Source organism: Scyliorhinus canicula, chromosome 24, assembly GCF_902713615.1.
Source record: "Scyliorhinus canicula chromosome 24, sScyCan1.1, whole genome shotgun sequence".
Lineage (NCBI taxonomy): Eukaryota > Metazoa > Chordata > Chondrichthyes > Carcharhiniformes > Scyliorhinidae > Scyliorhinus > Scyliorhinus canicula.
In genome coordinates, this window is record NC_052169.1 from 12,404,876 (window position 1) to 12,431,901 (window position 27,026).

Genomic DNA, 27,026 nt, shown 5'->3' on the forward strand with positions numbered 1-27,026 from the left:
CAGAGGGTCGTGAACACCACCCAGTCCATCACACAAACCCGCCTCCCATTCAGTGGCTCCATCTACACCTCCCGCTGCCTGGGGAAAGCGGGCAGCATAATCAAAGAGCTGCTCCCACCCAGCTTACTCACTCTTCCAACTTCGAGCAGGGGATACAAAAGTCTGAGAACACGCACTAACAGATTCAAAAACAACTTCTTCCCCGCTGTTACCAAACTCTTGAACGACCCTCTTTTGGACTGAACTGATCTCTCCACACATCTTCTCTACTAGGATCATCGAACTTACAGTGCAGAAGGAGGCCATTCGGCCCATCGGGTCTGCACCAGCCCCTGGACAGAGTACCCTACTTAAGCCCAAACCTTCACCCTCTCCCCATAATCCCACCCAACCCTTTGGACACAAAGGGCAATTTAGCATGGCCATTCGACCAAAACGGCACATCTTTCGACTGTGGGAGGAAAACGGAGCACCCGGAGGAAACCCACGCAGACACGGGGAAAACGTGCAGACTCCACACAGACAGAGACCCAAGCCAGGAATCGAATCTGGGATCCTGGAGCTGTAAGTGCTCACCTGATGAAGGAGCTGCGCTCCGAAAGCTAGTGATTCCAAATAAACCTGTTGGACTTTAACCTGGTGTTGAAAGACTTCTTACTATTTTCTTTTCATGTACGGAATGATCTGTCTGAGCTGTACGCAGAACAATACCCTTTACTGTACCTTGGTACACGTGACAATAAACAAATCCAATCCAATCGAATCCTTGAATTGCATATCCAAGTTGTGCCAATCAAATAGATTGTTATTTCAGCCATTGCAGTTCCAACTATTTTTAGTTACCAAAATCAAAGAACAAAGAACAATACAGCACAGGAACAGATCCTTTGGCCCTCCAAGCCTGCGCCGATCATGTGTCCGATCTAGACCAACTGCCTGTATTTTTCTGTTCCCCGTCTGTTCATGTGCCGATCCAGATAAGACTTAAAGGTCACTAACTTATCTGCCTCAGCCACCTCACTTGGCAGTGCATTCCAGGCCACCACCGCCTTCTGTGTCAAAAACTTCCCCTGTACATCTCCACTGAACCATTCCCCCCTCACCTTGAACTTGTGCCCTATTTGTAATTGTCATTTCCGCCCTGGGGAAAACCCTCCAAATGTTCACCCTATCTATACCCCTAATAATTTTATAAACTTCTATCAGGTCGCCCCTCAGCCTCCGTCTCTCAAGGGAGAACAATCCCAGTTTATTCAATCTCTCCTCATAGCTAATACCAGGCAACATCCTGGTAAACCTTTTCTGCACTCTCTCCAAAGCCTCCACATCCTCCTGGTAGTGCAGTGACCAGACTTGGACACAGTTTACGAATTATGGCCGATCCAACGTTCTATAAAATTGTAACATAATTTTTGAGCTTTTATACTCGATACCCCGCCCTCTGAGGGCGTGCATATATGCTTTCTTTACCACCATTTCCACCTGTGCTGGCACTTTTAAGGATCTGTGAACCTGCACACCCAGATCTCTCTGTGTCTCTCTGTCTCTATGATGGTTCTGCCATTTATTTTATAGCTCCCACCTGAATTGGATCTACCAAAATGCATCACCTCACATTTGTCTGGGTTAAATTCCATCTGCCATTTCTCTACCCAATTTTGCAGCTTGTCTTTATCCTCTGACAATCTTCATCACTATCCGCAACTCCTGCAATCTTCGTATCATCCGGAAACTTACTAATCAGACCCGCTACATTTTCTTCCAAATTATTTGCTACACTTATGCTGGGCCATCATGTTGGCTCCGGTGTCCTGGCCAATATATATTTCTCAATCAACATCGAGAAACAGATTATTTGCTGATCAGCACATTGCACTTTGTAAGGGTTTGCAGCGCGCTAGTTGGCTCACACGTTTACTACATTACAGCGATAACCACACTTCAAATGTACCTCCTGTAACGTGCATTCGAAAGGTGCGCTAGAAACCCAAGGCCTCCCTTCTTTACATTTTAATATTTAAATTCCTTTCATGGCACCTTATTTTCTGCCTCAGCTACGGTTTCTCCGTCTTGCTTTTGCATTGGGCGAACAGATCCTGTCAGCAACGGGGGCATTAGTAGGTTGTACAGCGTAAGAAGTGGCTGAAATCTGATGTTTCTCAGCCACCATTCACAAAGCGGCTGGTCCCTGGACCACAGAAGTATGGCTGGGGTAGAAAATTCATTTTTGGGGAATCCTTGACTACTTCAGGGTCCACAACAACAGGACGGATTCCGGATAATTTGTAAAAAAAATAAGGAATGCAGGCAGTCCTCGATTTTTCAACATTCGAGTTACGACAAACCGCACTGACCATTTTTTTTCCCAAAATTGACACCTCAGTTTGACCTACGAACCTCATAATCTCAGGGTCAAGGGTCACCCATTTAAGACAGAGATGAGGACGAATTACTTCTCTCATTGGGTAGTGAATCTGTGGAATTCTTCATCGTGGAGGGTGGTTAAGTATATCAAAGGTTGAGATGGGCAGATTTTTAATCAATGAGGGAGTCAAGTGTTATGGGGATAAGGTGGGAAAGGGGAGTTGAGAATCATATCAGATCAGCCATGATCTCATCGAATGGCGGAGGAAGCTCAATGTGCCAAGTGGCCTACTTCTGCTTTGACGTCTTTAACAACACCATAAAAGCACATTCATACATGTGCACTGATATTCCATCCAGCCCATCTGTACGGGCAGTACGGTAGCATTGTGGATAGCACAATCGCTTCACAGCTCCAGGGTCCCAGGTTCGATTCCGGCTTGGGTCACTGTGTGGAGTCTGCACGTCCTCCCCGTGTGTGCGTGGGTTTCCTCCGGGTGCTCCGGTTTCCTCCCACAGTCCAAAGATGTGCAGGTTAGGTGGATTGGCCATGATAAATTGCCCTTCGTGTCCAAAATTGTCCTTAGTGTTGGACTGGGTTATGGCGATAGGGTGGAGGTGTTAACCTTGGGTAGGGTGCTCTTTCCAGGAGCCGGTGCAGACTCGATGGGCCGAATGGCCTCCTTCTGCACTATAAATTCTATGTCTATGGTTGGACAGGTTGAACCATCTTTATTCGGATGGAAGCAAAGTTTCGAAACAATTCTGTGATTTATTTTTTTGGGACAACCATCATGATTTTAATGCATTTATACGCTTATGTTATATTTAATATGCGCTCAGACTGGCAGAAGTTCAAGATTAAACAGGCAACTGACAGTGATCAAATGCCTTCATTATATGCTCCACACTAACCGAGGAACTTGTGTTGAGGCATTCAGACATCAAGAGTCGCCTCAGCGGCTTGACAGGGCAACATTTGAGAGCATTTAAGAGAGCCCCCCATGAGTGATTTCTTGCCTTGGTTCAGGAAACAATGCCCATTTACACCACTGTTCCTGAGGGAAAATCAGTTCAAAGTTGGGCGGGATTCTCCAATTACGGGGCAAATGTCCCCACTCCAACGTCAAAATGTGGGCGTTTCACTCTGGACTTTCTTCAGGATTCTCCTACCTGAAGGGGGCTAGCAGAGCCCCGGAGTAACCTTCGCGGCTCTGGCTGACGATACGGGGCCCTGCACCTCCGGTCGGGAGTCCTACGACGGCCGCCCCATGCGACATGGCGGACTCACACTGTGGACCGGCCCTAAAAATATAGCCGCCCCCCCCCCACGAGAATGTGCACGCCCGCGGATCGGTGGCCCCCGATCGCTAGCCTGGCCGTCTGTGAGGCCCCCCCCGCTCCCCTCAGTGAAGGATCCTCCAGCCCCCACACATGGACGGCCGCGGAATGACTCCGCAGCTGCCACCGGCCGTTCCCGACAGACAAAATGCGGTTAGAACCACGAGGTCGGGAACTCAACCAGTTTTCCTGGCAGGATCACCGCGGGGGGCCTCTGTAAATTTCGCCCTAGCCGCTATGCTTGATCGCGCCTGCGCGATTTGCGGCGATTCTCCGAGAATCGCGGGAGCAGCGTCGGACCGGATTTCGTGATTCATGCCCATTCTCCACCCCCGCGGCTATTCTGATTTTGGCTCGGAGAATCCCGCCCACGATGGTTTCACGGACCAATTGTGTGATACGTCTGAGGACTACCTGTTTAATCCAAAGGTTTTCTCATCTATCTGCACAACAATATTGCTGATGCCAAGTGGCCTGATCGATTATGAAAGGGTTTGATAGGATAGATGTAGAGAAAATATTTCCAGCTATATTGGAGGCCAAATCTAGGGGCTAAATTTATTAAAGAATTACTAATATATCCAAGGAATACAGGAAAAATAGATAGATATTTAATCAGTGAGGGAATCAAGGGTTATGGGGATTAGGCGGGAAAGTGGAGTTGAGGATCATATCGGATCAGCCATAATCTCATTGAATGGTAGAGTGGACTCAATGGGCCGAATGGGAGGGGAGGGGTCAAGAAAGGTTTGGGGACTTGTTCGTGGAGGGATGATTTGCCACTTTTGGGGAGCTGTCGGTAAACTTTCAACTCCCTGGGATTAATCTGTTTCGATATTTCCAGATTCATGATTTTTTTGGGGAAAGACTTTTGCTTCATTCCCCCTGACACCATTGTCCTCTTTGCTGAGGAGGATTTTATCTTTGGCCGGATATCTATGGTCAGACCCTATCAGCGGAATCAGTCCTCGTGGATGAGGTGAAGGCAAAGTGGGAGCGTGAATTGGGACCTATTTTGGATGAGGAAGGCTGGAGCGAGGCCCCATGGGGTCAACTCCACCTCCTCCCGTGCATGGCTTAGTCTGATCCGGTTCAAGGCGGTGCACAGGGTTCATCTGGCCAGGGCGAGGATGAGTGTTTTTTTTCCGGGGGTGTGCGACAGGTGTGAGCGATGTTCTCGGAGGCTCGCTAATCATGGTCATACGTTCAGGTCGTGTCGCAAGTTGTTAGGTTTTTGCGCCTGGAGCCATGGACGTGGGGGGCCATTTTCGAGGTATCAGTCTTGCCGGTGCTGCAGACGGGGGTGAAGACAGACGTCCTCACATTGACCTCGTTAATAGCCCGGCGGTGAATTCTGATTGGTGGAGGTCTCCTAATCTGCCCAGTGCCTGGACCAGGTTGGGTGACCACATGGAATTTTTTTACTTTTGGGGAAGGTCAAATACACCACTTGGGGGTCAGTAGAAGGATTCTACCTAAGATGGTAGTCATATATTTTCTTTTTTAAGGAGTTAGTTACCCATCAGGTGTTAGGCGGGATTGTAGTTTATAGTTGGGGGTTAGATGTTGGATGAATTCTAAACTATTGACTGTGTTCATTTTATATTGTAACTTGTAGGTCCGTTTTATATTATATTGTTATTTGTTATAAATCATAGAATCCCTACAGTGCAGAAGGAGGCCATTCGGCCCATCGAGTCTGCACCGACCCTACAAAAGACCACCCTACCTAGGCTCGCACCCCTACCTGATCCATGGAACCCCACCTACCCTTTGGACACAAGGGGGCAATTTTGGCACAGCCAATCCACCTAACCTGCACATCTTTGGACTGTGGGAGGAAACCGGAGCACCTGGAGGAAACCCACGCAGACACTGGGAAAAAGTGCAGACTCCACACAGGCAGACACCCGTGATGGGAATTGAACCCGGGTCCCTGTGAAGCAGCAGTACAGATCATGGTGCCACCGTGCCGCCCTTGAAAAAATGGAAAAGTTTTCAATAAAAATAATTTTTTAAAAACACAGCAAGTTCCTGAGCACCTCAGTTAGTAAAGAAATAGTGTAGTGGCCTGAATTTGTCGTCCATTGGATGGGTGCACTCAGTGACCGCTAAAGCGAGCGCCAAATTCGCTTCTGACCACATTTGGCCCCTGAACGCGATTTCACGCTGGCTGGCCAATTAATGTGAAGCCAGTGTGAAATGTGCGTTAGGAAAGGTTGACCACTGCCAGGGAGGGTGAGCAAAGGGGTGGGCATGGAAAAATAGGAGGGTGCAGGCTGACACTTCTAATGTCCTCCCTCAGGGGGAGTGGGGGGCAGCCACTGCGGAGGTGTCTCAGGTAGCTGCATACATGTAAAAAATGAATGACGATAGAAAAACTAGGCAACACACTCAACCTCAGTCCCCAGATACCCTTTTTTGACTTTATTTCAGCTGGGACAAGTTCACCCTGCCCTGAATGGAGGTGGCAGATAAAACGTTATGGCCACCTGGAGAATCTCACCACCCGCCAACCTTAAAAGCAGATGGGCCACGTAAAGTTGCATTCAATTGCCCCCTAAATGGGCATACACGATTGGCGTTGGACACGCCTTTGACTCTCACACGCGCCCGCTGACAAAAATATGAGTAGACACACGCCCGACATCTTCTCATGTGATTTTCCATGCTTCTGGGTTGGGCGCATGCCCGCCTGAGCATGGTAAAATCCTGGCCAGCGTGAGGTAAAGTCACCATAGCCCCAGATTGCTTTGAGGGGGAGAGCTGATTGGTAATGATTCAACCTGAGGGTCACCACACCGGGGGGCAAGGTTGAGAAGGCAGGGCCTTCATGAATAACCTCAGCCTGTACAGGAATTGAACTCACGGTGCTGACCTCAGCTCTGCATTACAAACCACCTGACAAGCCAATTGAGCTAAACCGGTCCCCACTAAATACACCTCCCCACTCAGGCTACATATGCACGTTTCCTTTTAATACTCTTACTGATATACATATATTGATGTATATTTAACTGCAAAAACATTTATTTAATAGTATGTCAGTGGGCAGTTATTTTATCTTTATCAGAACAGAAGTATTTTCTTTGCTTTGCCAAGCAATGCTGGAAACAACTTGCATGGAGTCGGAACAGGAGGATGGTTTCCGCGTCTCCTTCCTGACCTGCAATGAGCTTGGGAACATATAGGAACTCTTAGTGATAAAGACCAATTTATCTCCAGTTTGCCCACAGGCTGTTGGTTGCATGATGCTAATGGAGCTGTTAATTAAGCTTGGTAATCAGTTCCTATTCATTAATCTGCAACAGACCCCGACTGGAGGGTAGGAAAACACTGAGTCATAGAATGTTTCGAGAACCATGGGCGGGATTCTCCCCTACCCGGTGGGGCGGGCCATACCGGCGCTGAGGAGTGGAGTGAACCACTCCGGCGTTGGGCCACCCGGAAGGTGCGGAGGATGCCTAGGCTGACACCGGCGGAATTGGCGCACGCCAGCCAGCGTGGAAGGACTTGGCACCGTGCCAACTGGCTCCAAAGGGCCTCCACCGGCCGGCGTGAGTTGGCACCTGCGCGGGAGAGCCAGAGAGTGCTGGCGTCATCCCAGCGCATGCGCAGGGGGGTTCTTCTCCATGCCGGACATGGCGGGCATTGACAGCAGCCGGCGAGGGGTGAAAGAGTGCCTCCATGGCACAGGCCCAGCCACGGATCGGTGGTCCCTGACTGCGGGCCAGGCCACGGTTGCCCCCCCACTCCCTCCGGGGTCAGATACCCCCCCCCCGCACCCCTCCCCCCAAGGACTCCGCAGGCCAGCCGCAGAGCCAGGTCACGCCGGTACGGACCTGGTTTGATTTACGCCGGCGGGACCGGCCAAAAACGGGTGGCTGCTCGGCCCATCACAGGTCGGAGAATCGCCAGGGTGTCCGCCACCGACGGCCCCCAACCGGGGCGGCGCGATTCCCCCCCTGCCAAAACCCCGGCGCAGGAGAATTCGGCAGCCTGCGTCGGGGCGGGATTCACGCCGCCCCCCCCCCGGCGATTCTCCGACCCGGCGGGGGGGTCAGAGAATCCCGCCTCATAGGTCCAAGGACATTGGTTTCTCCAAAGCATGCTACCTTTACCACATGAAATTAGGAAGAATGTGCTAATGGTTTCACTTCGAATAGCATAACAGGAGAAATGTTTTGTTATTTCTTAATTCCAGTCTGAAGGTGCTTTTGTTAATGATTGTATTTATTTAGTTACCCAAACAGATTTGTTTTCCACTTTGGCAGTGCTAAACTTCTTTTCTGCAGTGCTCCAAACTAAGCCAATATCTATTGTTAACCGCTTTTATCGCTCAGAATTATAGAAACAACAAGGAGCTCAAGCAAAACTGATGTCAATGTAACTCACCTTCTGACTCTTTCTGAGCCCTGATGAAGGTAGCTGCGCTCCGAAAGCTAGTGATCCCAAATAAACCTGTTGGACTTTAACCCGGTGTTGTAAGACTTCTTACATCATCTACAAGGCAAAGTAAAGAGTACGATGGAATACTTTCCACTTTCCCAGATGAACGCAGCTCCAATAGCCATCCAACGCAAAGCGGCCCGCTTGATTTGCACCCCAAAGCTCCTTCAAAAGCACCTTCCAAACCTGCAACCTCTACCACTTAGAAGGGGAAGGGCGGATGCTTGCGAACACCACCATCTGCAAGTTCCCCTCCAGGTCATACACCATCCTGACATGGAAATATTTAATCGCTCCTTCACTGTCGCTGGGTGAAAATCCTGAAACTGCCTTCCTAACAGCACTGTGGGTCTCCCTACACCACATGGTTCAATGTGGCAGCTCACCACCACCTTCTCAAGGGCTGTTAAGAATGGTCAATAAATGCTGTCCCAGCCAGCGAGACCCACAACCCATGAATTAATTAAAAATAAGGCGGTAAGGTAGCACAGTGATTAGCACAGTTGACACCGTCAGGGTCCCAGGTTCGATTCCCAGCTTGGGTCACTATCTCTGCGGATCTGCACGTTCTCCCTGTCTGCGTAGGTTTCCTCCAGGTGCTCCGGTTTTCTCCCACAATCCAAAGATGTGCAGGTTATGTGGATTGGCCATGATAAATTGCCCCTTAGTGTCCAAAAAGATAAGGTGGGGTTACTGGGCTACGTGGATAGGGTGGAGGTGTGGGCTTGAGTAGGGTGCTTTTTCCAAGGGCCGGTGCAGACTCAATGGGCTGAATGGCCTCCTTCTGCACAGTAAATCCTATGTTTGTAAGTTTGGCTGCGGAAATATTCCATGTCGACTACATCAACTGCACACCCTCATCTACATGCCTCGTCACCTACGCGGAAAATTCAGTCAAATTTGATAGACGTGATCATCCCTCGACAAAGCCATGTTGACTATCCTTGAATAATCCTTGCCTCTCCAAGTGGAGATTAATTCCGTCCCTCAGAAGTTTGAGTGATGAAACCTCTCCTCATCTCATTCCAAGATGGCTCATCCCTAATTCTGAGATTGTCACCACCACCCCACCCACCCCAAAGAACTGGGCGCACCCTAACCCCCCACCCCCAGCCAGGTGAGACAGCCTCTCAGTATTTACTCTATCAAACCCTTCAAAAATGTTCTGGATCTATCAGTGGGATCATTTCTCATTCCTCTCCCACCCTGACCGCTTGCAACAGTTTTGCTAACATTCTGGTTTCTTGAATAAAAACGCTCCTAATGATTGTGAATGATTAATGTTGAGACACTTATCTGAGGCAAATGTTTACACAATTAATATCGTCAACATTTTCTAAGATGACGACAAGGCTGTGAGTCAGAGTATGTGAGGAGTCATTTAAAGAACTAATTTTGAAGGTTTTTTCAGATAAAGTTTCAGATCTATCCTGTCTATCGAAACCACTATTCTTTATTTCAAAGTAAGAAGTCTTACAACACCAGGTTAAAGTCCAACAGGTTTGTTTCAAACACGAGCTTTCGGAGCACGGCTCCTTCTTCAGGTGAATGGAAAGGCTTGTTCCAGAAATGTTTATATAGACACAGTCAGAGTCTGACTGTGTCTATATAAACATTTCTGGAACAAGCCTTTCCATTCACCTGAAGAAGGAGCCGTGCTCCGAAAGCTCGTGTTTGAAACAAACCTGTTGGACTTTAACCTGGTGTTGTAAGACTTCTTACTGTGCTCACCCCAGTCCAACGCCGGCATCTCCACATCATGGCTTTATTTCAAAGGCAAAGGGAGAACAAGATAGAGAAGCCAAGCTACATGCCCTGCAGTAATCACAACTGTGATTGCCATGCAAAGATTGTCCGCAATCATTATTTTTGAACATTCTATTGACAAACCAAAAAGGACTGACAAAGATCCGGACACGTGAATTTTACTATTCGCCCACGCATGTATTTGAAAGTTTGGAAGGGGTCGGAGGCGGCATTATAAGATAAAGCTGATTCCCGCTGCCTTTTCCCCCACCCTGACCTATTTCCCATGTTACGGTGGACGAACAAAAGCATCAGGCTGGTCGCCTACCTCCCAGTCCAGTGAGGCCCTTATGGGGAGGCAGTGGCGTAGTGGTGTTGTCACTGGACTTGCACTCCAGAAACCCAGTGTTATGTGCTGAGGACCCAGGTTCAAATCCCACCACAGCATGTTCAAAATCTACTCCCCTACCGCAGTCATTTTATCAGGAAATAGTGGTTGTGCTCCTGGCCTCATATTCCAGAAGCCTAGAACATAGAACTGTACAGCACAGTACAGGCCCTTCGGCCCACGATGTTGTGCCCAACTAGTGTGAAACTAAAATCAAATCAACCTACTCCCAATCATTCTAGTGCACTCCATATGCCTATCAATTAACCGTTTGAAAGTTCCTAAAGTGTCCGACTCCACTACCATAGGCAGTGCTAATAATCTAGTGACAGAGGGATGGTTAACCTGTAGGCTCAGGAAGAGTCAACCTCTGCACTTTATGCATCTTCCAAAATGCACGCGCTACCCTCGTGTGACTTCACCGGGGTGTGCAGTGAATTTTGCAAGCCACACTGGGGTTTGTGAGGAGTGGGTAGTGTGGGCGTAGAGGTAGACCAGTTCAGAAAAGCAGGCCCAGCTCTTAATGTTATTTACTGATCACCTGAACATTACCCCTCACCCCACCAACCATACCCCATACCACTTCATAACCCCCCCAGGTCACCCTGAAGCCCCCTTACTCACCCACCTCCATCTCACCCCATGCCCCTCACATCACTCCAAGCCAATACATACAGCCTCACCCCAACTCCACCCCTCCTCCACCCATTCCCATGCCACCCTGTGTTTCTTCAGGTCCCGTGTGCCACTGCATGAACCCACATCATGTATCTTGCCTAGCCAGTAGGAAAAACATGCAATCCTTAGAAGCCTGGGAATTATTTGAAAATAATTGGAAAAACTTAAAGCGAGAAATTTCGACATTATCAATGATATTGGGGGGGAGGGGGGAAATATGCCAGGGCAAACAAATATAATCGTTAACTGCTTGTTATATTTGTGATGAATCAAGAAATCAGATCAAAGGCATATTCTGTTATTACAGCCTCTTAAAAAGTTTCAATCGTTCCTGGATCAATAGGTCACCTGCTGAGATGAAGCCATTAGCAGATGTTGAAACACAGCCAAGCATTAATATTGGCTACAGATGCCACAGCAAATTCTTGTATGTACATTGACTGAAACTGACATGGCAAAATGGTGCCACATTTCTATTCCAAAGCAGAGTGCCTGTCAGTAAACACAGCGCAGCAGGTGCAGAGATTTCTTTCAACTTTCAAAAGCAATAATTTGTTGAACGACCAGAGCGGTCAGTCATTTAAATCACAGCACAAAACATTTTTCGCCTGGTCCTCCCAATGGGGATCCCCAACCTCAGAAGAGTTGTGTGCGCAGTCTGCAACCCGAAGGCCTTCGGGACCCACAAAAAGGCCAGATGGAAATGGCGTCGGATCGGAAAGGCGCAGCACGATTGTCTTTTTAGCAACAAATGGATTATGGTCACCGTTATGGCGACCCAATTCCCACCTCTACTGGGAGAAGAAGATCCAGCCTGTGAGATCAAATCCCACCAGGACAGTTTGGGAAATTGAATACTGTTAATTATATAAACTTGGAATAAGAGGCTAGTGTGAGGAACGGTGACCACGGTACTATCAGTTTATCTTGAAAACCCTCCGATTAGCGAATGTCCTTCAGGGAAGGCGGTCTGTTATTCTTCACCTGTCCCGTCTGTATGTGACTCCAGACCCACAGGAATGAGGTTGACTCTGAACTGCCCTATTGCGTAGCATAGCAAGCCACTTAATTGTATTCAAAACTGCAGCTCTTACTTGTATTCCTGTCCAAGAATAGAACCTTTCAGTAAATTAGTAATTTCACTAATGCCTTCTCTGGGATATTTAGGGAAAATTGAACAATCTAATAATATAGCGTTCTTTCTTAATGTAAACACATTCTGTATAATTTCCTTAATCTAACACTAATTGACAGGATGCACAGCTCACCGCTCACATAATGAAAAGTCAACAGCATTAAATGCTTGACATGGCTGGAAACTAAAAAAGAAACACAGATGTTGCATTTAGAAATCTGTGTAAGTTATATATAACCAGGGATTCATAAAGTACATGTTCAATGATGTTGCAATTTAAACCAGGGCATTTGATCTTGTTGTGTCCTAGGGTGAGTCTATTTTGTTACAGTTTTGAGCTTGTAAATGGAATTGTACGAGAGATGTACTGCAAGGAATTATTTGCATGCTGTTCTACGAAACAATATGAACATAGAGCTTATGCAAATCCTCAACGCAGGTTCTAACATGGAGCTTACGCAAATCTTTCCACTCGGGCTCTTGCACCAAATTATCTAAAATTAAATGGCAAATGAAAGAAAAACGTCACGCTTTGGTTTTCGTTCCTGCAGGCGCTGGTTTGCACATGGTTTCATTGGTGACCTCTGCCCTCTTGTACCTCAGCCGATTTCGGAAGTACGTGATGATTTCAGTCCGTGATTTTCGTGATGGAGGGATGGAGAACTCCAGTTAAGGGGATAGAACATAGAACGTACAATGGAGGAGGAGGCCATTTGGCCCATCGAATCTGCACCAACCCACTTAAGCCCTCACATCCACCCTATCGAAATGAAACGCAAATCGCTTATTGTCACGAGTAGGCTTCAATGAAGTTACTGTGAAAAGCCCCTAGTCGCCACATTCCGGCGCTTGTTCGGGGATTGAACCATGCTGCTGGCCTGCTTCGGTCTGCTTTCAAAGCCAGCGATTTAGCCAAGTGTGCTAAACCAGCCCCGTAGCCCAATAACCCCTCCGAACCTTTTTGGACACTAAGGGCAAGTTAACATGGCCAATCCACCTAACCTGTATGTCTTTGGACTGTGGGAGGAAACCGGAGAACCCGGAGGAAACCCACACAGACACGGGGAGAACGTGCAAACTCCGCACAGACAGTGACTGAAGGCTGGAATCGAACCTGGAACCCTGGCGCTGTGAGGCCACAGTGGCTATCGACTTGAGCTACCGTGCTGCCCAAATAGGGCTGTTCTTGCTGAAGAAGAGGAGAGCAAGAGGAGATTGGATAGAGATGTTCAAAATCATGAGGGGCCTGGGCAGAGCAGACAGGAAGAAACAATTCCCGTCGGCAGAAGGATCCAGAATCAGAGGGCGCATGATTAGCAAAAAGAGGCAAAAGTGATGCGAGGAAAGGTTTTTTCCCCCTCCTCCTCGGCGAGCGTTTAGGATCTGGAATACATTCCCCGAGAATGTGGTGGATGCAGGTCCGAGGCGACTTTCAAAAGAGAACTGGATAATTAGCCAGAGGGAAAGACAGGGTTAAGGTGGAGAAGCGGGTTTGGGTGGGTTGCTCCTGCAGAGAGGCAACACGGACATGACAGGCAGAATGGCCTCCTTCCGTGCTGTAACCACTCTATTCCTCTATGACTCCACGATGGTCATGGATCACTTGTGAATGCTATATTTTTGGAATCATTTTTATGCGGTTGAAGGTCTTTGGAATGCTGTATCCCAAATATGCCCACTTATTTTTTTTTAATGTATTCATTCAGGGAATGTGGCCGTCGCTATCGAGGTCAGCATCTATTGCCCATCCCTTATTGCCCTTGGTAAGTGAGCTGCCGTCTTGAACCCCTGCAGTGTTGGAGCAACACTAAAGTGCTGTTGTTCAGTATATTTAAGAGTGAGAGGTACTTGAACACTAAAGGCAGACGGGGGCACAGTGGTTAGCACTGCTGCCTCACAGCGCCAGGGACCCGGGTTAGATTCCGGCCTTGGGTGACTGTGTGGAGTTTGTACGTTCTTCCCGCGTCTGCGTGGGTTTCCTCCGGGTGCTCCAGTTTCCTCCCACAGTCCAAAGATGTGCAGATTAGGTGAATCGGCCGTGATCAATGAGAGGGCATAGGGCTGGGGAGTGGGTCTAGATAGAGTGCTCTTTCAAAGGATCGATGCAGACTCGATGGGCTGAATGGCCTCCTTCTGCGCTGTAGGGATTCTATGGATTCTATTGTACGGATAAAGGAATCAAGGAATATGGGGATAGGGAAGTGAAATTGAGATAGAAGAATGGAGGGCCTGCGTGGCCTTTTTACCTAACCCTATTTTGTATAACAAGAACAGCGAAAGCTGGAAGAACTGATCGAGCCTGGCAGCAACCGTAGGGAGCAAAAACAAGTGTTAATGTTTCGAGTCCGCATGGCCCTTCTTCAGAACCGAAGAGAGGGAAAAATGTGATTATATATAAGGGGTGGAGCAGCCGGACCACTGATTGGTGGGAGCTGGGAGAGATTGCAACAAAGGTGGATAAACGTAAGAACAAGTGACAGATGGACCAGTGGGGGAGGGGAGTTGCATAGGAACAAAAAGAAAACGTCCGGAATACAACCGAAGGTAAATTCCCGGTTACTTTTCTTCTTCCCAACGGCAAGAGCACTGGGATCAATTGTAGAACATCTGCAGCAAGATGAACTGAAATTAGAGAACCCGGAAAAGCCTAGGAATTGAACGTAGGGTAAAACAAGCTTTTCCTCATGATTTCTCCGTTCTCCACTTTGCCACCCTCTTACATTTTGTCTGCACAGAGCCAAATTAATGTTTTCCCAATTTAATGTGAGTGTTTGAACCACAAATGTCTGTTCACAGGGATTGTAATGAAACGTTTGACTTTTTCTTTCCTCGACCTGCTTTCAAATACACCCACTTATCTTTAAGAGGGTGTGAGGCTCACACTGGGTAACTTGCATCACTCAGTTGTAGCTTTGTGATGTCTGTAATCTGTGTCCAAATTTGTTACGCACCCATTAAGTGTTTGTGAAAGCACTTATTAGTTGCCTTTAGCTTTTAAAACCTGCGGACTATCTGCTGCCAAATCTTGCACGCTATTTTTAAGACGAGAAGGTGGTATTCATGTATCTGATGGATTCTGGAGTCTCGTTACTTCATCACTGGACTAATAACCTGGACACAGCGAGTTCAAACGTGAGATCTATGTCACTGGGCGGGATTATCCCAACACTGGGCCAGGCCGAAGAATCCCCACAACTGGACCACGCCGCCCCGACGCCGGCACGCAATTCTCCGCAGTGCCGGGCAGCCGATTCTCCAGCCCGGATAGGCCGAGCGGCCGCTCTAAAAAGGCAGAGTTCCACCGGCGCTGTCCACACCTGGTCACAGCCGGCGGGAACTCTGCGCGCAGGGTCGGGGATGTGGCCTCGGGGGTGGGGGGTGGGGGGTGGGGGGTGGGTAGAGGGGAGCTTCGACGCCGGGGGGGGGGGGGGGCCTCCGATGGGGCCGGCCTCTCGCTCCCCGGGCCTATTTTCTTCCGCGCTGGCCCCTGAACCCCCGCGCCATGTTGCGTCGGGGCCGGCGTGTTGAGGGAGGCCACCGTGCATGCGCGGGTTGGCGCCGGCGCCACTGCACATGAGTAGATCCCGCGGTGCCCAGTTCGCGCCGTGCTAGCCCCCTGTAGGGGCCAGAATCGGTTCTCCTATCGGCATGTTCACGCCGTCGTGAAACGCGACGCCGTTTCTGACGGCGTGGACACTCTGCCACCGAATGGGAGAATCCAGCCCACTAAATCCACAGAATCCATAGAATCCCTACAGTGCCGAAGGAGGCCATTTGGCCCATAGAGTCTACACCAACTTTCCGAAAGGCCCACTCCCCTGCCTAAGCCCCGTAACGCTGCGCATCACGGCCAATCCACCTAACCTGCACATCTTTGGACTGTGGGAGGCAACCGGAGGGACCCAGAGGAAACCCACGCAGGGAGAACGTGCAAACTCCACACACACAGTGACTGAAGGCTGGATTCGAACCAGGATCCCTGGCGCTGTGAGGCAGCAGTGCTAACCACTGTGCTGCCCCATTAATGTGTGGGCTGGCACCAGAAAAAAAAAGACCATGAAAAGTGATTGTCGTAAAAACCCACCAATGCGGGAAGGAACTCCAGGAAAACAGACCTATGCCAGGCCCACTCTATCTAACCTAAATTCCACATACAATGGCCGGGATTCTCCGCATTCCAGCGGGTCGGGCTGTACCGGCTGGCCGTACCGGCACCAACCGGCACCGAAGGGCCTCCGCTGGCCGGTGCGAGTTGGCGCATGCACGGGAGCGCCAGCGTGTTCTGGTGTGATCCCAGCGCATGCGCAGGATGGTTCTTCTCCGCGCCGGCCATAGTGGACCGTTACAGTAGCCGGCGGGGAGGGAATGATCACGGGCCAGGCCACCGTGGGCCCTCCCCCCTCAGGGCCAGATCCCCCACGCCCCCCTGCGAGTACTCCGCATCCCGCCCACAGAGCCTGGTCACGCCCGTAAGGATCTTGTTTGATTTACGCTGGTGGGACTGGCCTAAAACGGCGGGGGGGGGGGGGGGGGGGGGGGCATTGCCAACGGCCCCCGACCAGCGCAATGCGATTCCCGCCCCTGCCGAAAAACCGGTGACGGAGAATCCGGCAGCCGGCGTCAGGGTGGCGGGGCGGGATTCACGCTGCCCCCAGCGATTCTCCGACCCCGGGGTGGGGGGGAGGGGGGGGGGGGGGGGGAGAATCCCACCCAATGACACCTGTAACCCGTAAATGTATACTGAGATTGTACAACATTTTCAATCACCCAAAATATTATATCGACTTTAATGTGAGATTCTATAAAGGGCGGTCAACCTGATCCACTCAAAGCCTCCCTCTCTTTTCTCCTTCGAAATGACCCTTATATTCTTCACCCTGCCTCTATAAAAGCAAAGGACTAAAACTATTTGCAACATATTGGGCAGAACGTTTGTTCTGGGATAGTAACTACGACGCAAGGTGGATTTCCAGGTCCCGACCCTGCATCGCAGGGATTGCCAATTAGCGAGTATGGCGTCCTTTCTCCACCCAATTAAATTATTATCCTCTCCCCCCCCCCACCCCCATCAGTGATGGGTTGCTTTTCCCAACGTTCAACACCGGGAACATCATTGCAATTGCTTGCAATTATCAGGCCCATACGCCAGAACCAACTCACACATCGAAAGTTCCATCCACTGCGAGCAACGCACTGTCAGAACGGCATGAGGCGTGACTGGCCTCAGGAGACATGCACCTGGGAAACAGTATTCCCAGGGGAGCTCAGAGGTGAGTGCAGCACTCAGCGGGGGAGAAGGTCGTGCCAGGGTGGAGCCAATAGTAGTTCCAGATCAATGCCAGGATAGTGCCAGCCTGATGCCAGGAGGAGTCAGGGGATGCCAGGGGTGTGCAACTGTGTGAAGATTGTATCCTCCTTGTCTAGCTGTGGCCCTGGGCCCGGCCTTCAAAAACGTCGCCTGGATCTTCGAGTGGCTGATTTGATGCTGGGCCAGGTGGGTCAGAGGCCGCCCACCAACGAGCCGTCGGGGAACCCGCGACTGCAAATTCACTTCTCCAAATACCTGACTATACGGCCTCAAAAGCCGCCATTGTCAGAGGAGGCCTCAGCGAACCTTTCCCCATCCGACATCAGCCTTTGCCGATATCGGAGAACATCCCGTCCGTGGGTTCAAATCCCGCCGCGGCAGCTGGTGGAGTTTGAATTCAATTAATAAATGTGGACAATAAAGTGACTCTCAGTAATGGCATGGAGCCATTGCTGTAAACACCCACCTGGTTCACTAATGACTTTCAGGGAAGGAAGTCTTACCCGGTCTGGCCTACTCGGACAGTCTGGTAGCACTGTGTCGCACTGTGGCTTCATAGCGCCAGGGTCCCTGGTTCAATTCCCGGCTTGGGTCTACTGCCTGTGCGGAATCTGCACGTTCTCCCCATGTCTGCATAGGTTTCCTCCGGGTGCTCCGGTTTCATCCCACAAGTACCGAAAAACGTGCTTGTTAGGTGAATTGGACATTCTGAATTCTCCCTCCGTGTACCCGAACAGGCGCCAGAGTGTGGCGACTAGGGGATGCTCACAGTAACTTCATTGCTAATGTAAACCTACTTGTGACACTAATAAAGATTATTACATGGGACTCCAGATCCGCAGCAATGTGGTTGACGTTGGACCCCTCTCTGAAACACAGTTCAAAGGCAATTTGGGAGAAACTGATGCTGACCTTACCACCAAAGAATGATTCAATTAAAAATGAAACTGTTCTTTCACGATTTCAAAGCTCCTTCACAAAGAAAGCATTGTCGGGTGGCATCAGCTGTAATGTGATAACCCTGCTGATCAGATTTGTCTTTTCCATTCTTTGTGCCATAGTAAAGCAAAAGTGGTAATTACGCAGTGAACAGAAAGAAGCCATTCTGCCCATCGCCCCTGTGCGGTCTATTTGACAGAACTAGCCAATTAACCTTGTCTTGTTATGCTCTTGGCGTAGCACAAGCTGCTTCCTTGATGTGCACTCTGACAAAGGAAGGTTCAGACATGGAGATAACGTCAACACATTTATTAAACTATTTACAATTCTCCTACTCGGATTCGCCACTACTGTTAATCCTTTTATAGCTACTGAGACTGACGAACCAGTCTGCTACAATCCACGTGGTGGGTGTGATGTTGAATCAACCCTGTGTCTGTACTCACTGAGTGTCCCCACTAGAAAGAGGAAGATCATGTGTGCTGTGTCCTTTATGTATGGGTTGGTGTAATGCCCTCCTGTGGTAGAGTCACCTCTGTGTGTATCGTGAATGCCCATTGGTTGTGTCCTATCTTACTGACCTATTGGTTGAGTGTCTGTGTGTCATGTCTCTGGTGCTCCCTCTAGTGTCTAGCTAGTCTACGTGTACTTACATTAACCCCTTGTGTATCTACAGTGATGCATATCACCACAAGCCTAATTCTAATTTGCTCTTTCCTCCCTCCTGCATCTTTTACCTGCTCCCTTTGGAAAGTTACCATTGAATCTACTTCCAGCTCCCTTTCAGTGCCTGATTTCCAGATCACATCAACCCACTGCGTAAATACAGTGCCCACCATCTCTTCCTCTGATACTTTTGCCAATCACATTAAACCGGGATCCTCTGGTTACTGATGGTTCAGCCAGTGGAAACAATTTTGCCCGATTCACTCTTGTCAAAACCCTTCATCGTTTTGAACACCTCAATTAAATCTCCCCTTAATCTTTCTCCTTTGCTCTAAGGAAACCGAACCCAGCTTCTCGGCTCTCAAAGGCGCAAAAATCAAACGGAAAGTACGGCCATAAACATTTATCTCCACAAAGTGAAATATGGAAGCACAGCTGACTTTTATCAGGGTTAGATACTGGCAGCAATAATCACACAGAGAGCAACTCACTCAAAGGAGAAACGCAGGCTTATTTTTACAAGCAGAAGGTTAGCACAGTTATATCAGCATCTGGACGTATCACTAAATATAGCATTGTGTGCTTTGTCAGAGTGCTGTTTGAATGGAGCATTTATAGCTTGCTGTTCCAGGAGATAGCACTACCTATTTCAGTGAAAGTGTTTTGCATGTTCCTTTTATTCCCCCTGCCTTCCTTTCTAACCTCCCCCTCACTGGGGGAAGTTGACTAATGGCCTGGCAGCCCGCTTCTCCGGTTCTTCTATCTGGGCCGTCACAGTTGCGATTACCCATGAGGGCTCTTAACATGCTAAGTTGCAAAATTGAAAGTTTCCTTTGCCCGCAAAGTCAGTGATTCCACTGGGCATGGATCCCCAGCCCAGAGAAAATGGGACAGCCTTTGTCTAAGGTGTTCTTTCTAGCCCCTTCCCCATATGAGGTGAGCAGAGGGCATTGTGACCATAATAATCTTTATTCTTGTCACAAGTAGGCTTGCATTATCACTGCAGTGATGTTTCTGTAAAACCCCCCTAGTCGCCACATTCCGGAACCTGGTCGGGTACACTGAGGGAGAATTCAGAATGTCCAATTCACCTAACAAGCACGTCTTTCGGGACCTGTGGATAAACCGGAGCACCTCGAGAAGACCCACGCAGACACGGAGAGAACGTGCAGACTCCGCACAGACAGTGGCCCAAGCCAGGAATCGAACCTGGGACCTGCTAACCATTGTGCTACCATGCCATCCATGCTTACCAGACATTGTTTACCAAAGATACCCATGCATATGTCACTTGTGCGCAGATTCTTCACTAGGGAAGCCACGGTTCAAAGCCCTGTCCCTGTTGTCAATTCGCCACATCGATGGGCCTTGGCAAATGGACCCTGGTAGAAGTCTGCACATGATTTTGGTTAACGCGTGGACCTTGGAGTCACCATCATTGTCCGCATGAGCTTGATGAGTTGGTAGAGATAAGCCATGATCTGACTGAATGGCAGAGCAAGCTCGAAGATCTGAATTGCCTACTTCTGCTCTTAATTCCTATGAACCTATGTACTCAGATTTCAACCCACTGCAGCCACCTTCGCGAACAGGAGGTGTACAGTCTTCCTTTGCCTTGTCTCCCTTTGCCTCTTCTGCCTTTCAGAAACTTTAAGATGGCACTTTGTCTGGTACCAACCCCTGATGTTGCTGCCATGCATGGCTCGACCAGAAGAAGGGAACCCCGGATGCATTACTCAAAGTATTGTCGAAACATATCGGCATGTCAAGGCGATAATTGATGGAGATGATGAGGCGATCCAACATGGGATCAGCTGCACTGGCTCAGGCTTCTCCAAAGTACGGCAGAGAATGTTAGGCAACAAAGACTTGCATGAGTCAACAAAAGTTCAAGTGGACGAAGCAGTTGTTGTCAGCACACTCCTGTCGCTGCAGTGAAACTAGAGCTAGAGAAATTCAACCAGCAAATACCCCACCACGTCCTCCAGATACAATGAGAGAACCATCGAACAAACGTTTGTGAGCTTATTGAAACCAGCTCGACAAATAATCAGACAAAACCCCCTTTACAAATTAACTTCAATAGAGGGGACACCGTGTCTCGGTGACCAAAAACTGTTTCTCCCACCAAGTCCTGTTTTCTCAATTTTCAACTGACCAATGGGCAATAAATACTGGTCGAACCAGCGAGACCCACACACCGTGAATGAATAAAAAAGAAAGGTTTGGTCTCGCCAATGTCTAGTTGAATCAAGAGTTCATCACTTTTTATGTCTCTTTTTTAATAATATTGAGACGCAGCTTAGCAGCAAAGTCAACACCGATTCGGGCTCTAATCTGGGATCTTTCTGTTCTGCATGGTTGAGCTCCCGCTGAGGGAAGACTGAATTGATGGATGGAGTTGCTGGGGAGCGTAGGGCATTATTCAATCGTTCATCAGGGGTGACTTTCGACAATTGGGGTAAGTGAAGACATATTCTTCATGGCAAGGCGAGACACTGATAGATCAAACTTCTCAATCCACCTCTGGTACAGTGCAAAGTGATGCAGTGTACTCATTCAGGCATTTGTTTTCAACCCTCTTAAAATGATTAATGATAATCCGGGCAAGTGGCGCTATTGTGAAAATTTCAACCAAGGTGTCAAATGCGGATTATATCGCGTGTCGCTGGCTCGTATCGACTGCGTGTATCTAATAATTGCAGTATTATTTCCATGTCATAGTTTAGAACTCAGTGCATCAAACGGTTTGGTTAGACATATATTTCAAAGGATTTTTTTTCCGTTCGAGTATTTGCATGTTTTTCATGTGCTGCTGTTAATGGGGACGGTCATCGAAAGTATGTTTCAAAACAAAAAACGGCAACAGCCGCTGAGTTGAAATTTCGGTACTTGTTCCTCACCTCAGACCGGCCTACCTTTCTCCCAGAGTGAAGCCAACAAGACGGGAAAATGCACCACAACATTGTTCTGGATTCCCAAGCAATTACCGTGGAAACTAAATGGACAATAAATGCTTGCAAATTGGGAGGTGGGATTTTTCACCCTCCCCCCGTCTCCACACCTCCAGCCCCCCAAGCCTACTCTGTCATTTGATAAGATCATGGCTGACCTGTGTTTGGGCTTCATCCAACGTCAACATCCGTCTTGCCCTCCATAGCCTTTTGACTCCACTGTCGATCAAGAATCTAACTCAGCCTTAAAAGTATTCAATGATGTCTGAGGAAGAGAATCCAACAGACCAACAGCCCTCTGAGAGAAAATAAAGTTCTCCTCACCTCCGTCTTAAATGGGAGACACTTCATTTTAAACTGTGCCCCCCCCCCCCCCCCCCCCACCCCCCCCCTCCCCCCCCACACACCTGCACAGCACCCCCCCTCCATTCTACCCTCTTCCAAGGAGGAAACATCCTCTCAGTATCCGCTTTGTCAAGTCACCTCACGATCTTATGGGCGGATTCTCCATCCCATCGCACCAGTCTTCTGGTACAGCCCCTCCCCCCACTCCCAGCCTGGGCAGCGGTACTCTCTATCCCGGCACAGCCGGTCAATACGGATCCCCATTCTGGGCACCTCCAAGCTGTCAGCGAAACGGGGGGATCCCGCCGACGGAGAATCCAGCCCTTTTTATTTCACTAAGATCACCGTTCATTCTTCTAAACTCTAACCGGCCCAACCTGTTCAACCTTCCCTCAGGAGATAGCCACCTCATCCCAGCATTCAGTCCGGTATACCTCCTCCAAACAGCTTCAATTAGAATCATATCCTTTCTTAAGCAAATCGGAGCAGGTACGAACTTGGAATCAGAATAATATTGGCTAATATTGGTTTGCATCTGATACAGAATGTTGGTTTATAATAACAGTTTATAATAACAGTTAATTTTGCTAACTTGGCGTGTCTGAATAATGTTGGTATCAGTGTCGGAGTGTAAAACTCCATAGGAAAGGTCTACAGGAGCAAATTAACGGGGAGGCACTGGCGTGCTGGTATTGTCACTAGACCAGTAATCCAGTGACCCAGGGTAAAGCTCCGGGAACCCGGTTCAAATCCCTCATGGTCAATGGTGCAACTTGAATCCACTACAAATCCGGAATTACCAAGTCTAAGTAATGACCATGTCGATTGTCGTTAAAAAAAACATCTGTTCACAAATGCCCTTTCAGGCAAGAAATCTGCCATCCTTACCCAATCTGGTCAAATGTGACTGCAGATCCATAGCAATGTGGTTGACCCACAAAAAGGCTGGTCCCCTGCCAGCGATGCCCGCAACCCATGTGTGTGTGGTGATATGATTTGCATAGCTGTCTGCCATTGGGGCAGAACACCGGCTTACCATTGGCCCTGGTCAGTCACGTGCCTCTCGACCGATTGGTTGAGACCAGTCATGTGACAGCTCTCCGATTGGTCGAGAGGCTGCGTTAACCACGCCTCCTTACCGAGGTATAAATAGTCGAAACGCCCGGTGGTCGTCCATTTTATTGAAGACAACCGCAGGGCTAAGTTCTAGCTTATTAAAGCCTAACTTTTGTAAAGCAACTCGTCTCTCGTGCAATTGATGGCTCATCGGCGTGTTTCGGCCCTGCCTGATAACTTTGGGATCTTCCCTGATTAGCCTTTCCCAGTGTTAGGAAGGAGTTGCTTTTGGAGATGGAAATTGGGAATGATCTGATCAAAAATCCTTGGCGGAAGGCGGGGGGGAGGTCATCACAATAGTGACTGCATTTCAAAAGTACTCCGCTGCCCTCAAGGCGCTTTGGGGCATCCAGTGGTCATGACAGGCGCTACATCAATGCAAGCTTTCCTTTCTCTTCACTCTGTGTGACTCATCATTCCACCTTTACCCTTAAATATCGGTGCACTAATTAATCTTGTATCCACAATTAAAACCAAATAAAACTGTCTGTTTGGATTAATGACTTCGTTAACAGCATACACGCACATTAACCAGCTTGCTAAAAATAATACCGTCCTCAAAACTTCCTCCATAACCAATACATCAATTTTATTTAATCTAATGAGTATCTTTATCAGGAAAATATTCCTTTCCTGCCACTTCTCTGGCTTTGGGGAAAGCTACAGTGGACAGACTTTAACATGGCTCACTATTACTGCCCCAATTCAACAGTTCAAACTTATTATCATTGCATGTCACAGCTCTAGAACAATGTTCCATTCTCCAGAGAGGTGTCTCAAAGGGTTCTCACCTCTGGTTCAGTAGGCTCTGGGGCTTGAGTGCATATTCGAGGTTGATGTCCCAACAACCAATAACTGGGGGTAGTGCTGCACCGTCAGAGCTCCTGCATCTTTCGGGATAAGATATTAGACTGAGGGGGTTGCCTACATTGTAAACATACGCACAGATCTAAAAGGCTCTATTGCAAGAAGAACAGGGCAATTCTCCTCAGTGTCCCACTGACAGCATGTACCTCTGAAACAACAGCTCGAAAACAGATGATCTGATCGTAGTTGTTTGTGGGATCTTCCTGTGCGGAAGCTAGCTGTCACATTTCTTCCATTCAAACAGGCTGCACGTGCAGCATACATCACCGGCTGTAACGCGCTTTGTAAGACCGTAAGATACAGGAGCAGAATTAGGCCATTCAGCCCATCGAGTCTGCTCCACCATTCAATTATGGCTGATATCTTTCTCATCCCCATTCTCCAGCCTACTCCCCATAACCCCTGATCGCCTTATTAATCAACAACCTATCTATCTCAGTCTTAAAGACACTCAGTGATTTGGCCTCCACTGCCTTCTGCGGCAAAGAGTTCCACAGATTCACTATCCTCTGGCTGAAGAAATTCCTCCTGATCTCTGTTATAAAAGATCGTAGCTCCAGCCTGAGGCTGTGCTCTCGGGTTCTAGTTTTCCGACTGGTGGAAAAATCCTCTCCACATGCACTACATCTAAGCCTCCTTGGGACATCTGCAGGTCACGACAGGTGCTGTATGAGCACAAGCCTGCCTTTATTCATATGGCACCCACCATAGACGCTAAAAGAAATGCTCGCAGTGCTTCAGGATTAGAAACTAAAGGACTGAAGATCTGGAGACCTCAACAGAGACCGAGGACCATGCAAGCAAATGGCTGTGATTGGTATGGAAGGAGAAGGTGGCCACCACATGGCCTTGTCCCTGACAGCGGGGAGGCAAGTTACAAAGGCCTCACCGAACCCACCGCCACCTTCCTCAGGGTGGTCCAAAAGTGGCAATGACAGGATGGATGTGAGGAAATCCAGTACATGTAACAGACTTGCCAATAATTTGCATGTGGGGAAGAGGCGAAGATCAGGAATTCCCAATCGGGAAGCTTCACAACCTGTGATATCCTGTCATTTTTTTTTTCTTTTTGCCTTGACCGTGAAGGAGAATTCCAGTCCACATTGCATAATACAGATTAATTCCCCGATTCGGCACCGCAAACCATTTCCAGCCACTTGCAATTCTTAGCCTGGGTTGAAAATGCCCAGACTCCCTCAAGACTCAAGACAAAGGCTTAGATAAAGAAGTAAAGGCTTACCTCTTCCCATTGATGGATGTAACGAATCAGTCTGGATAACCGCAACAGCCGGAGAAGACTGAGAATTTTGGTGAACCTTACGATTCGCAACGCCCTGGCAGTCTTATAAACCTCCGAGTCGATCCTCGTTTCAACTATTAGAAAAATATAGTCCACTGGGATGGAAGATATGAAGTCTACCACAAACCAACTTTTTAAGTACTTCATCTTGATCATCTGCGGGTCTAAAATGATCTCCGTGTTGTCCTCCACAACAATCCCAGTTCTGAAATTCAACACTAGATCGACAAGAAAGAAGGTGTCCGACAAGACGTTGAAGACTATCCAGGGGGTGGTGTTTTCGTCCTTGAAGAAGGTGATCCCCACAGGAATAATGATCAGATTTCCCACCATGAGGAGGAGCATAGCCAGGTCCCAGTAGAACCTGTCAGGGGAAATACAGCAATTTTTAGTTTCAAACGTCACTGAATTAAAAAGTGAAAGCACTTTAATGTTACTGAGGGCCGTGACTCCCCGGTCTTTACCCACCGGAGGGATGTTCCGGTTCCACCGAAGGTGGCAGCCCACACCCGCCGTAGCGGGATCCCCAGCGACGGGACGGGAGAACCACGTATAATGCTGCAGACTTCGATGAGACTGGAAGATCCTGCCGGCAACCAATGGCGAGCCACGTTAGCCGGCGGAAAGCATACGGTGGGGAGGTATGGAAAACCCAGCCAATACAATTATGCAGAAGGTACGCATAGAAAGAACGCACAGCCCAACTAGTCCATAGCAGACCCATACTTCATGCAAAGAGCCTCTCATCACTTTACCTCTAACTATAATTGATATCATAGAATTGACAGAGCAGAAGGAGGCCATTCGGCCCATCGAGTCTCCACCGGCTCTTGGAAAGAGCACCCTACCCAAGGTCAACACCTCCACCCTATCCCCATAACCCAGTAACCCCACCCAACACTAAGGGCAATTTTGGACACTAAGGGCAATTTATCATGGCCAATCCACCTAACCTGCACATCGTTGGACTGTGGGAGGAAACCCACGCACACACGGGGAGGATGTTTAGACTCGACACAGACAGTGACCCAAGCTGGAATCGAACCTGGGACCCTGGAGCTGTGAAGCAATTCTGCTATCCACAATGCTACCGTGCTGACACTTAGGGCAATTTATCACGGCCAATCTACCTAACCTGCACGTCTTTGGACTGTGAGAGTAAACCGGAGCACCTGGAGGAAAACACGGAGGAAACCCACGCAGACACGGGGAGAACGTGCAGACCCCACACAGACAGTGACCCAGTGGGGAATCGAACCCGGGACCCTGGCGCTGTGAAGCCACAGTGCTAGCCACTTATGCTACCATGCTGCCACCGTTGCAATCCCCCACAGCCTACACCTCATTGAAGGTTCATGCTTTATTCAATACCATCAACATAGAGGCATCGCTGGATGCTTCACAGTCAAGGTACGAGGTAGAATAGGGAC

The 27,026-nt window shown here is 48.8% G+C and overlaps 1 protein-coding gene across 1 annotated transcript in view; it reads right to left on the reverse strand.

Moving 5' to 3' along the window:
- hcn4 (hyperpolarization activated cyclic nucleotide-gated potassium channel 4) overlaps positions 1-27,026 on the reverse strand; it is a 329,968-nt gene that overhangs the window by 235,971 nt on the left and 66,971 nt on the right. The window contains exon 2 of the mRNA XM_038784491.1: positions 25,537-25,960. Coding sequence (XP_038640419.1) covers positions 25,537-25,960 — 424 coding nt within the window. The remainder of the gene's footprint in view (positions 1-25,536; positions 25,961-27,026) is intronic.